The sequence below is a fragment of the Crotalus tigris genome, unplaced genomic scaffold (assembly GCF_016545835.1).
Source record: "Crotalus tigris isolate CLP2741 ecotype Arizona unplaced genomic scaffold, ASM1654583v1 scf7180000017551.9496454, whole genome shotgun sequence".
NCBI lineage: Eukaryota > Metazoa > Chordata > Lepidosauria > Squamata > Viperidae > Crotalus > Crotalus tigris.
This window is the reverse complement of record NW_024096469.1, coordinates 7,457,577-7,470,920: the sequence shown is the minus strand read 5'-3', so window position 1 is coordinate 7,470,920 and position 13,344 is coordinate 7,457,577. Positions and strand designations below refer to the sequence as shown.

General features: G+C 37.5%; 1 protein-coding gene across 1 annotated transcript in view; it reads right to left on the bottom strand.

Annotated features, from left to right (window-relative positions):
- LOC120309132 (E3 ubiquitin-protein ligase RNF213-like) overlaps positions 1–13,344 on the bottom strand; it is a 117,936-nt gene that overhangs the window by 5,269 nt on the left and 99,323 nt on the right. Inside the window, exons 52-60 of the mRNA XM_039346031.1 lie at positions 10,465–10,624; positions 8,961–9,135; positions 8,072–8,166; positions 6,512–6,629; positions 4,990–5,123; positions 3,327–3,459; positions 1,190–1,273; positions 653–833; positions 358–559 (exon numbers count right to left, since the gene is read on the bottom strand). Coding sequence (XP_039201965.1) covers positions 358–559; positions 653–833; positions 1,190–1,273; positions 3,327–3,459; positions 4,990–5,123; positions 6,512–6,629; positions 8,072–8,166; positions 8,961–9,135; positions 10,465–10,624 — 1,282 coding nt within the window. The remainder of the gene's footprint in view (positions 1–357; positions 560–652; positions 834–1,189; positions 1,274–3,326; positions 3,460–4,989; positions 5,124–6,511; positions 6,630–8,071; positions 8,167–8,960; positions 9,136–10,464; positions 10,625–13,344) is intronic.

Genomic DNA, 13,344 nt, shown 5'->3' with positions numbered 1-13,344 from the left:
GAAAGGGAGCAAAGCAAATGCTTGGTCAACACTTCTTTGTAAGAGTATCTTCTGGACTAGCAGTTTCGATCTCACAGGCTCCGGAACACTAACTAGTTGCCTCACATTTCTATGGTGCATCCTGACAGTCCCCATATGTCCTTTATTAAAAAGGACAGTCTTTTATTTCAGACAGCTGTCTTTTAGATTTATGTATTTGTTTTCTTGGTTTTGCTCTTGAATTTTCTTCTGTAAAGCAAAATTATAAACATATACAATTATCTTTTTTTAATCCTGATGTTCCTCTTTCAGATTTTCCCCCTTTCAGGTTTGTCCTTTATTTTTTCCCCCAAGAAAATTTGATCACGGTGCATATACCTGCAATGTGATCCTGGGCTTCCCTTGTAGGAATCTACTGACAACTTGCTGTTCAATTTTTTCCAAGTCAAATTCCTGCAGGGCCTCTCCTCCTTTCTGCACGCTATACTGGCAGTTGGACAGGATGACTGGGATCAAATCCTTTTCTACCTCATAACTGATCATGTGCAGATCGGCCACTTCAGCAGGGCTGACAGAGTATCTGTTGAGAAGTAAGAAGGGAAAAAAAGAGTTAACCAACTGCTGTTTGCTCAGCAGTATCTGTCAGCTGCAGGGAGAACAGAGAACTGCATACCTATTGGCATCTGTTAAATCATTTGTTATGGTGTTGACGAAATCATTGTGCAACTGAATGAGGTAGCTGACCAATGATGTGGCGCAAAGGCCTAGACCTCTCCGGCGAGGCAAAAGGATTTCAAATGGATCTTTCACAGTGCGGTCCGAACTGCAATAATCTTTAGGAAGCTTAATTTGACCTGCAGGGGAGAAGGAAACCAGAAAACTTTGGAAGCCAGAGACGCCATCTTACTGTTGAATACTCCCCTTTGTTTTTGAATCACTTATATAATGATTTATTGCATCATACTTGCCCCCCCCAGATATTGCTGATGTACAATTCCTTCAGCCCCTCCATCCCCACCCCTAACTGCACGGCCAATGATCAAGGATGCATGAGGTCAGCAAATTTTAGAGAGCTACAGCTTCAGCTTTATGGGCTACAGTCTTTAGGCCAGTTGAAGATAATAAAACATGGCTTTTTTCTTTTGGTAGTATCAAGGAATCTCTTATTGTTCCCATTTGATCTGACTGATAAAGTAAGCTCGAGTCTCACCATTTGTTTCTATGGATAATCTGAGCTTGTTCCACACATCCAGAAATTTTTCCACTCTGCCTTTCATTAGTAATCTGACACCTCCTAGAGAATGCAAGAAACAGAGTAAAAACTGATGGGATATTGCCAAAATGTGTTGCTTTCTGATTAAAAAAATGAGATAATAAAAAGAACTCTGCTGCAGCAGGCTAAGATCTATCCAGCACAAGATACCACACCATTTTTCATGGCTGTCAGTCACATTTATTATTTCATCCCTGAAACCTCAATGACCCTAGTAGCTCTGGGGCATTTAACTCAAAGGTTTAATTTAACTAGTATATACTTCAGAAAGAGATCTATAATCTGGGAAGATGCCTAACCACCCCAACAGGATGATGTGAAATCCATTAAGTCTTTATCCTTAGGCATAATCTACTGGTAGCTCTCAATTTATGATCACAATTGGGACCAGAATCTTGGTCGCTAAACAAAGTGGTCATTATTTATTTATTTATTTACTTATGAGACTTATATACCGCTTTAAGTGCATGCACTCTCTAAGCGGTGTACACCAGTAAGCAATGTATATATATATTTACATTGCCCCCAACAATCTGAGTCCTCATTTTACCTACCCCGGAAGGATGGAAGGCTGAGTCAACCTTGAGCCGGTGAGATTTGAACCGCTGACCTGCTGAACACAGTCAGCTAAAGTGGCCTGCAGTACTGCACTCTAACTGCTGCGCCACCTCGGCTCTTGCATTAAACAAGACGCCCACATGACCCCTTCGCTCAATGACTACAATCCCAGCTCTCCCAGTTGCGGTCATTAAGCAACTGTGCAAGTTGTTAAGTGGACAGAGTGCTAGAGCTGCCTACTGAAGGAGGGCCAGCAATTTCCCTCCATGAGTGGAAGGGAACTCTTGTACTAACTTGCAAAAATAAAGCTTGGATCTTCAGGATCCAACCTTCATTTATACAGGGTGCCACAGGATCCTTTCTACTACCACCTCTGTGCAGAAAGGAACCTCTGTGATGGACTACAGAAATGAAGCCTGGATCCTGAAGGTCAAAGTTCATTTCTGCAGTCTGCTGGAGGAATTCATCTTCCCTCCATATGCAGAAGATAACTGCTCTGGCTGGCTGCAGGAACAGAACTAGGATCTTTGTGACCTGAGCTTTATTTTTCTATCCCACTGGAGTCTATATGCAAAGGGGAACTCGTCTGAAGGGCTGCAGAAATGGGGCTCAGATCTTCGATGTACTGTATAACCTCTGTTTTGGTAGCTCTTTGGAAGAGTTACCCTCCCTTCTATGCACATAGGAGAACTTCTTCAAGAAGGTACAAAAACAGACCTCTTGAGATCTGATCTCTGTTTCTGCAGCCCTTCAGAAGACTTCCCCTCCCTTCCATGCAGGGAAGAGAACTCCTCCAAAGAGCTGCAGAAGTGGAGGTCAAGACCTTCAGGATCTCTGCTCCAGATTTGCAGCCCAACGAAGCAGTTCCCTTCCTCTCTCAGCAGGCAGGCCTTTTTGCTCTCATTAAATAACTAATCCTAAGCAGAGGACTGCTAAATAGAGAGGAGGGATTTATCTACCTGGTTCCCACATTGAATGAGAATTTTCAAAATACTAGCTTTGTTTGATCTAGGTTACATCAGTCCTGATGATGTACTATAACAGAACAAGGAAATGAAGAAAAGGCAAATTTAAATGATTTGTGCCAGTAATCAAGTTGATAAAAAAATATGGGGCATCATTGGCCCAAAAGCCGGACTGTTCCCTTCCTAAACCCTCAGAAGGCCAGTGGGGGTCAACAGGTTGGCTTCTGGCAGGGGAAGCCCTTTTTGTGAACTCAGCTCCTGGATGCCCTCAAGAGCTGCCTTCCATACAGAAGGAAGAAGGGATTGCTTACATCTGAATCAAAGCATCCCTTTCCTGCACACAGGAGGAAGCTCAGAGCAACTGTGATCGATCCCATTTTCCTCTCCTTTCCTTACCGAGGTTTGCAACGCTTGCTAAGCACAGACTTTGCACAGATTAATACTCTCCAATCAGCTAAACACCTTTATTTACTAAATATGCTTGGTATTAAGTAAATACTTTAATGCTCTTAAACTTTGCTGTCTAACCAGAGAGCACGGGAGAATCTCACCTGAGGAAAAACTGCTGAGAAAATCTTCAATTGTGCCATGCTCAATTTCTGAGATGTTCTGAAATCTCTTCACCAAGTCTTTCTGCAGAGCAAGAATTTCTGGCAGAAATTTCACCTGCCTCAGTTCAGCTTCCTAAAGGCAGAAAAGGTCAAATAAGAAAGTAGAAGCCAAGTCTTTAGGAATTAATACAAGTTAACTATCAAGAAAGAATACCATACGTACTTTATACATTTAGTTTGTATAAGGTTAATTTATGTACACACACAGATGCATACATAAAATCTGGTTTTCTCAACGGCGGGACAGCATTGGGGGCATGTGCTCCTGGTTTTGCACATGGATAAGGTTAACAGATCAACTATAAATCAACATTAATAGATATTCACTTTCTGTTCTGAAAAATCCTGAAATTTGTCCTTGAAGCTGGGAAAGTAATATTGTTGACAATTTAGAAAGGTGTGTGATAATAAGTAGCTGCTGCATCATCAACAAATATAGTATTTCAGACGTGAACTTGTTCCCTCTTACGCTTCATTAACACAAACACTGATCGTTCCTCTTTCTATCCTTATTCTACCTTTGGGAAAGCAATCAACTGGCAACCCAGTCCTCAACACTTGCTTTCAGATTGTAAATTCTTTTTAGCCAGAAGATGCATATTGCACTTTAATATTGCTGAGAACAAGTGAATTTAAAAACCTTCTGAACAAAGAATATAGAATAACAGGGTTGGAAAGAAATTTAGAGATCCTCTAGTCCAACCTCCTGTTCAAGCAACTCTGCATGGGTTTGGACACCATTTAGATGGGCACTGGAGAATGTGCAATGTTTGTGAATAAATCTCTTGAGCTAAAGTTAGTTTTACATTGATTCAACCTTAATAACGCAATATTATTTGTGATGACAATGCCCACTCTTAAGAAAGAGCTGGCCCTAATAAGACATTTCCTTTCTTTCTTTCTTTTAACTAAAAGGTAGTAGCCAAGATTGTTGATCTGGTTTCAACTGTTTGCCTGATGCACACAACAGATTCACATGCAATTAACATGACATTTTTTTCTCTTAATCAAAAATAAGACAACAATAATTTCTCCCACCACCACATCCAGTTAAGAGAAGTGATTCTGTGATTTAGTTTATTCCTGTCCATTCCCACTACAAGGGTATAAAGCAGCTGATTTCTGTGGATGATCCAGAAGCAGCTGGATTAGCATGTAAATGATCAAACAACCATGTATTTGTCCCATCATTAAGTTTTACTATTAACTTCACATGTGCAAGCATGAATTTAAAAAAAGCTAGCCTGATCTAAATCTGACAGGACTCAGCACCTTCCAAGTTTAGAACAGATTTGGGTCTCTGGATGACAGCGCTATAGAAACACCAGCACAGAGGTTTCTTATGTTGCAGCTGTGATGTTAATATTTCAAAGTTTCTGCTCGGTTTGATGTAGCTCAGCTTTTAACAAACAGCTGACAAAAGAATTTCTGCTCCTAGATCAAAGCGGTTACATTAATAAAACTAAAACAAAAAGAGACGGCAGACACAAGTTTTTGTGTTGGACAATTAATTAGGACAAGCAGCTGACAACTAGATTCCAGCAATGCGTATTTTCTGTTTCACAGATCCCATGACCTGACCGCTAGTAATTGACATGCTCACCTTTTGCAAAAAATTCTGCAAGATGGGCACAGTATCCTTGCCACCTTTCAGTTGGACAATGTGAGTCAGATGCTCGACTGAGATCCTCTTCCTGCAACTCCATATCCGAGAGGAGTGTATAGTATTGTCCTTAGGAATACCATTATGGGCTATACCTCGGCATGCCATAGAAGGTATAAGGAAAGGGGTAAATATGGACAAGGTCTCTTACGTACAGTTATTAAGATGGGATGGCCAAGACTGGCAGTTAAAATCTTTGGAAGAATTAACACATGAAAACTTAACTTATTCATGGTTCCAATATAGACAAATAGTGGATAGATGGAAGATGGATTGTAAAATGGGCTGGCTTAGAGAAGATGAAATTTTTTTAAAACAAGTAAGAGATCAAAGGCCAACCCATATTAAGAGAGTTTATGGGGTTTTAGTGGAATTAGATTCAGAACTTGAACTAGTTAAAGATTGTATGATTAAATGGGCACAGAATATTGGTGAAACGATTTCAATGGATACTTGGGAACTTATTTGGATAAGAAATGTTAAATTCACACAAGCGCAAAATTTAAGAGAGAATTTTTATAAGATGTTTTATAGATGGCACCTTGACCCAAAGAAAATGTCCATTATGTACCCTAATCTACAGCCGAAATGCTGGAGATGTGGATATTTGGATGCTACCTATTACCATATTTGGTGGACGTGTAAGCATATAAAAGTTTTTTGGATTAAGATATGGTGGAATATTCAAAGAATTTTTAAAAGGAGGGTAAAATTTACTCCGCAATTATTTTTACTAGGTATTGTTATTGACTGTGATGCTAAGGAGGTTATATTGATGTTAAATTTGATTACAGCCGCTAGGTTGTTAATAGGACAATATTGGAAGAAGGAATCTTTGCCTACTTTACAAGAATGGTTTCATAAAGTTTCGTATTTGGCAGAAATGGCAAAGATTTCGGCTTTCTTAAAGGAGCAATCTCAAGAAAAATTTTTTGCGGTATGGGAAAAATGGATAAATTTTATACAACATAATTTGGATATGGAAAAATATTATTTAGCCTTTTTATAATTTGTAATGATTGTTTTTTCTTTCTTTCTTTCTTCTTTTTCTTTTTTATATATATACATTTTTTATGTATTATTATTCATATATTTTTTTTTATATATATATATATATGCTTTATTCTTCGTCTACTTTCTTTTTTCTTCTTTCTCTCTCTCTTTTCTCTTTTTATTTTTTTTTTTTTTTCTTTTTTAGTATATATTATTCATTTTAAAGTTTATGTTATCTATATTATTATTATATATATTATTATTGTGATTTTTATTATTATTATTAATTATTTTATAAATTGCAAATGTTATTTTTAAAATATTTGTTAAATAATCCTATATTCAGTTCTGGGAAGTCGGGGGGGGGTGGGGTGGTTGGGGAGGGGGGGGTGGATTTTTATTTGTAAAACTTTTGAAAAATTTCAATTAAAAAAAAAAAAAAAAAAAAAAAAAAAAGTATTGTCCTTAGGAAGACGGGATAGGAAGATTGTGGGGTCCCCATAAATTATTTTCACTACAGGGTTGGAAGAAAGTCTTTCATCTTCACTGATTTGTTTATTCAAGTCCAGAAGTGCTTTATCCAAAAGCTGTTTAGAAAACATGGAATGTTGTGTGACAGGCATCATAAAAACAGAAGGCATAAAAACAACTTTTTTAAAGCAATATCAGAATTATAGAATTCACCCAGGAATCTGCACAGCTGTAGTGATAACTTCAGTGACTGACCTTGGTAACTTTCTTAATTCAAATATCCTGAGTTTTCAAAAGCTGAATGATAGTTTCTTAAAAGCTATAGTTCAAAACTGTGGTTCTGAAATGTGTCCCGTAGGTCTCTATTCTGAATAAGAGCTATATAAAAGGTCAGCTTTTGCCAAATTCTGGATCGAGATAAAAAACTAAAACCATGGTAGGGTACAAAGGGTGTCTCAATATCTGGTGGAACATAGTTTCAGGCTGCTTTCCAAAGGGGAAACAGGCAGCAGAGATTGTAAAGTTTGGTCGGCAGGAAGAGGATTAAAAAACCTTCTCCAGAGCATAGGGAGTACTGTATAGATATACAGTATAGAGCAGTGTTTCCACATGCCTTAAAATTGTCAAGTTTGGGAAACACTGGTATAGAGTATATATGTAGCTATGCAGATAGTTGCTTTAGTCTAGCAAAATTCTGTCTATAGGTGAAGAACAATAAAGGAAACAACTCAGAATTAACTCCATGTGTTGTTCCTGGTTCCTGAGAGCCTGATACATTATCTTCCTTGTCTGTTGTGATCTGGAACACAACTCTATACAATATCCAGAGCTTACCCCAAGCACTATAGTTACCATGGGGATGCTGAGTTTGCCTCTATGCAAGGTTGTATATATATTAATTCTTAAGTATAGGATTGGGGGAAAGTTAAAACAGAGGATATGCCAGCTCTCTCTCTTTTTGGCATGAAGTATACTCAAAACTAATGAACAAAATCTCACAAGCGTACTTAATTAATTAAACAGAACTAATTAATACCTTGCTTATTTCAGATCATTGAGAAAGATAGCAGCAATTTCTTATTTTCTAGAAATTGATGTTACATACTGCTAATATAACACATGATAGAGCCCCAACTAAACCTTTATATAAGATTAATGTGATGTATAGACTCAAGATAGTATTGCCAGCTGACTTTATGTCTACAGCACAGAAAAAGAACACATACTGTTTTTCTTATGTCTAATCACATTTTGCCCAGTGTCACTGTTTATATGCTATAAAGCATATAAAACCTTCTTTCATTTAAAATTCAGCCTGGCTTGTTAACAGCATGCTAGAAATCCTTTCTAAAATTAGTGAATATTGTTGCCTACAATTGTTTACCTGAATTAGCTATCACATTTCTCACTTATTCAGATATACACACACACACACAGAGAGACACACGTATATATAGAAAGGAGAGAGAGAGGTTCATACTAAATAATGTATAGTTTTATATCTATTATTTGTCTTGACTAACAAATGTATTTGGAAGCATTTTTTCCCTTTTTTTACCTTTAGTTCAGGTAGAATAATGATGCGTGCAACACTTTCTTCCCAATTGTTTCTGTACTGCTTCGTGGAAAGCTGACTGTAAAAATGTACTGGCCCTGCAAAAGATTTATTGCATTTATTTGGCCCCCAACCAGCCAGTTATTTTGCTTCTTTGACTCAGAAGAAAAACTCTGAGATTTTTTAGAGGGGTATAGCTCAATTTCTGAAATAAAATAAACCAGTTTTCTTCCTTATATTGCTATTGTGACAAGAGAATAGTACAAAGAGTTCTGCATGGACTACATATTCTTTCCACAGTGAAACACTTCAACGTACAGTTGAATTACAGACACAGAAGTGATTTCCCCAAACCTATACAAGAAACCACATGGAATTCAGTGGGCTCAAGATTTAAAACGAACAATGCAAGTTACTGGGTTGCAAAAAAAAAAAAAAAAAAGTCCACAGAAAATATTGGTGGGTGAGTTTTACACACCATTATTTTTTCTCCCTCTCATTGTTTATTATCACAACAATTATCATGCAGTATTATGCAGGTTAATGAGGAAATAGCATCAAAGACTTTTTGGACATACATAAGTTATCTAACACATCTAAATTCCTTAATGAAATGAGTGTGACTATGAAATCAGACGAAAAGCCTAGTATGCCAATCACCCACTGACAGTGATTTCTTACGGGTATAATATTTAATCACTCTTGATCACTAGTTCTCCCAGTTCCTTTAAAGCAGGGGTCTTCAAACCTGGCCCTTTTATAACTTGTGGACTTCAACTCCCAAAGTCATAAAAGGGACAAGTTTGAAGACCCCTGCTTTAAAGTATATTATTAAACCATGTACTGCGATGTCTTGAAATGTAAGCAGCATTCAGCAAGCTACTCTCCTTACCTTGTCCTGCATGTTGGTCCTTGGAAAGGCTACACAGAATGAGATGGATGACATTAGCGGTTTCATCAGCACTCTTCCCAAGAGTATTCATCAGCTGCTTTAAGTCTTTATTAATATGCAGCAGCAAGAAGTTTACTGGATCTTGAATCCGTGGCTTTATGATCTGCAAGACAGACTGAAACAACAGAACCTACTATTCAGAATTCTTCTCTACATGACTTGTGAATGAACATTTAATGACAAAGGTAGGTACTTAAGCAAATATATCCCTTTAACTTACAATATATCCCTTTAACTTACAAATAAATGAATACAACACTATTACAAAAGGGGAGCCCACAATTCTCTGGACTTTAATTTTCTGCTACCATAATCAAGCACTACTCTGTCAATCTATTGATTTGTTAAAATTTCTATTCCATCTTTCCACAAACAGCTCAAACCGGCATAAAACAGGGTTCCCTCCTTCCATTTTTCCTGTAATAACAACTCTGAAAAGTAACTTGGAATGATAATCACCCAGCAAATTCTATGGCTGAAGATAGATTTAAGCTTGAGTTTTCCAAGTGCCAGTCCAACATCTTGGTTCTCTGACTTGCATTCTTCGCAAAGAGTGTGCAACCTGAGATGCCTGGTGTGCTCATTGCCCATAGAAGCATTACTGACATTTTTAGTAACACATTGAAACTAAAGGAATCTGTATTTTAGAATTGAGTGAAAAACATAATTTTGAACATGCTACATGATTACATTTTTTACTGAATTCTGAAATGCAAATTATTTTCAATGTGTTATTAAAAATATCAATAATATTTCTCTATGGGCAATGAGCACTCACATCAAAAACAAAAAGACCCCAGACATTTCAGGTTGCATACTTTTTGCCAAGAATGCAAGTCAGAGAATAGTTAACTACAGCCCCTAACTACAGAGAATAGTCAACTACAGATTTGATTAAGCAAATCACATTTGCAGCTAATTCTAATGTAAGATGGACTTATGCAGGCCACTTTTGAAAGCAGGATGGGTGTGAAAGAAGTGAAGCCAAGTATCTGAGGGAAAGGAAACTATAAGACTTCATCCAGAGTAGTGATTTTCAAACTTGGCAACTTTAAGCATGCTGGATGGGTGTACGCATCTTAAAGTTGCCAAGTTTGAAAAACTCTGCTCTAGAAGATCATGATCTCCACTTTGCTTCCTGGCAACTTTGAAGCATGCATGGAACAGTGGCAGGACTCAGGGCGTCTTATGCTCCATGATCATTAAACACAGAATTGTAGTTATGCTGCTTTAATGAAATTGTTATTTTATAATTAGTACTATATTACTATAACATGGCTACGATTATGGCATATTCTTAGCATCTATAATTATTTCTTTTCATAATACTGAGAAAACCTGATTTTTTTTAAGTAATTCCATTTTAGATAAGTCATTGTATGTTTGTGTGTATTGCACTTCAGAAAAAAGCAGGTAAGTTGCAATTTCTGTGCAAAACGAATACCTGGGCATCATTTGAGGCTCCCAGAAGCAATGCCAAATGAGTGAGCAAGCGAATCAGAATTAGGGCAGCTGGAGACAACTTCCTCTCTGGTGTGATCACTGGATCCCTTTTCCTAGGATCTCCAAGTATGTGGCCCGTTTGTGTCCTGTCCTGAATATTGCTGCAAAGATATCACACAGGGAAATTTGCACATTTTCCTATTATTTTGCAATGATTTCCAGATAATGAGAAATATAAAAAAGTATTTATCATCCAAAATTGGGTAGATATAGGTAGTCCTCAACTTACCACCATTCATTTAGTGATTGTTTGAAGTTACAACAGCACTGAAAAAAATGACTTATGACCATTTTTCATACTTATGACCATTACAGCATCCCCAGGGTTACATTCAGTGGTGGGATTCAGCCAGTTCGCAATAGTTTGGTAGAACCGGTAGCTAAATTTTGTTGACTTCAGAGAACCGGCTGAACCCATGCTGCTTCTGGAAGTCCGTTTCTAGGCCTCAGAGGCCTAGAGGAGGTCTCCCAGGCCTAGAAGGACCCACCGGAAGTGCGTGGATGTCACTTCTGGAAGTCCGTTCTAGGCTAGGTGGAGGCCTTCCAAGCCTAGAACAGCCCGCTGGAAGTGTGTTGATATCACTTCCGGAAATCCGTTCTAGGCCTGGGAGGCCTGGAGGATGACTCCCAGGCCTAGAACAGCCCGCAGGAAGTGCATGGATGTAACTTCCGGAAGTCCATTCTAGGCCTCAGAGGCCCAGGTCTGTGTCCGCGCTGAGAACCGGATGTTCAGGTATTTGAATCCCACCACTGATTACATTATCAAAATTAGGAAGCTTGGCAACTGGTTTATATTTATGATGGGAAGCCAAATTCACTTAACAACTTTGTTACTAGTTTAACAATTCTAATGAATCACTTAACAACTGCGACAAGAAAAGTTGTAAAATGGGGCAAAACTCACTTAACTGTCTTACTTAACGATAAGAACTTTGGGCCCAGTTGTGGTTCTAAGTGAAGACTATCTTTATATTGTGTAATACACAGAAAGACTGTTGTTTCTCTGTGTCATATAATGTATGTGGGTATATGCATAATTCTGTATTTATTTATTTATTTATGTCATATTTATGTAGTGTATATTGGAGGTTGTGACCCTTTGAGAGCTGTATACAACAAAATTTCATTTTAATGTATGACGATTAGTGTACATTCAAAATGACAATAAAGTTATTATTCCATTCCATTCTGTTCCATTCCATTCTAGCAGTATTTACTTTCTCTAGGAACTATTGCAAACCAAATTAAATACATTATATGATTGCTGAAATAATCCTAGCAAGCAACTTAAACAAATATTCTGTTTGTTTTGTTCAGGGATGGGGTGGGTCATGAGGGAATAGAATGGACTGATACAGAGAAACTTCAGGAGAAAGGGGAAACAAAAGAAACTCATTATTAGTCCAGATTATCTTCTGATCTGCATGCTAATAGTGTTGAATTCAAAATGAGATGTGACAGGTACCTCTAACAGTGTGAATTGTAAATATTCCAGTTAGAAAGAAAAGCATCCTCAATGAGTGGTAAACTAAATCTTTACATCTCTAGAAAAAATGATTAGCCACTCTTGATGTTAGATAGCAAATCAGGAGTTTAATGGAGACTTTTTTTTTCTCTTGACTCCCCCTTGGAACACACTATAATTTCTTCCAGGACTCAGGAAGAAATTGGGCTCACAGAAATTTCTAGCTGCAGTGAGTAGTAGAGAGAATTTGATTTTCTTTACGGTTTGATTTTCTTTAGTGTGAGCTTAACCCTAGTTTCTGTCAAAGTTGATTCTCTCCCAGAAACTTAAATTAATACCTTGGATGCACCTACCTATTCTTAAGTCTCATTTTTTTTCTACCTTAACAGCCATCTATGGTATTCTTTGTTGTTGTAATTTTAAAACTTTCAGAACTGTTTAAACAGATAGCTTTGATGCCAATTGTAGGGGAGCTTGCCTCAGAATGCCTAAGCTTCCCCAAACGTATTTCTAGATTATGGGTTTATGCTGACCTTGGGTTTTTCAATTGGCAGGAAAAGAAAAGATTTCCCCTCCCCTTTTGGTTTTGTTCTTATATTCCTGAGTCATGGAAAGAAAAAGGGGTGGTAGTTTCAAATTCCATCTGAAAGCAGTGGCTGCTGCATTACCCCAGGTTGGCCTGATTAGTAGAGCAGAAAAAGGCAGAAAGATGGTTGACCAGTCTGTGCAGACATCCTGAAGTATCAAATAAACTTACAGAAAAAAACCCCATCTTTTATCTCAGATTGGACTGAGCACAATTGTCTCTGCAGAAATCTACAGTCCAAAAGTCTTGCTAATTCACTGCAATCTCACTCAAAAACTATAAGTGCTATGGAATGGTTGCTTCCACAATAAAACAGGGAAAAAAATCAAGTGCCTTAGTATTGCTTCCCATTTCACATAGGAAAGCATTTTGGAGGATATAGGAAATACTTTGACTGTTGCTCCTCAAGCAACATACAGAGCACCCAAAATTACATTAACAATTAGAACATTTAGTAAACTAGAAAAAGCTAAAATCTTGCAAACATTCACAAAAGAATAATGACAAAATCCCAGAATCGTTATACATGGGAGATAATTTGGGTTAGGAACGTTAAGTTTACCCAAGCTCAAAATTTACGAGAAAATTTTTATAAAATGTTTTATAGATGGCACCTTGATCCACAAAAGATGTCTCGTATGTATTCTAATTTACAGCCCAAATGTTGGAGATGTGGTTGTATGGACGCAACCTATTATCATATTTGGTGGTCTTGTAGAAATATAAAGGCTTTTTGGATTAAGATTTGGTGGAATATTCAAAAAATCTTT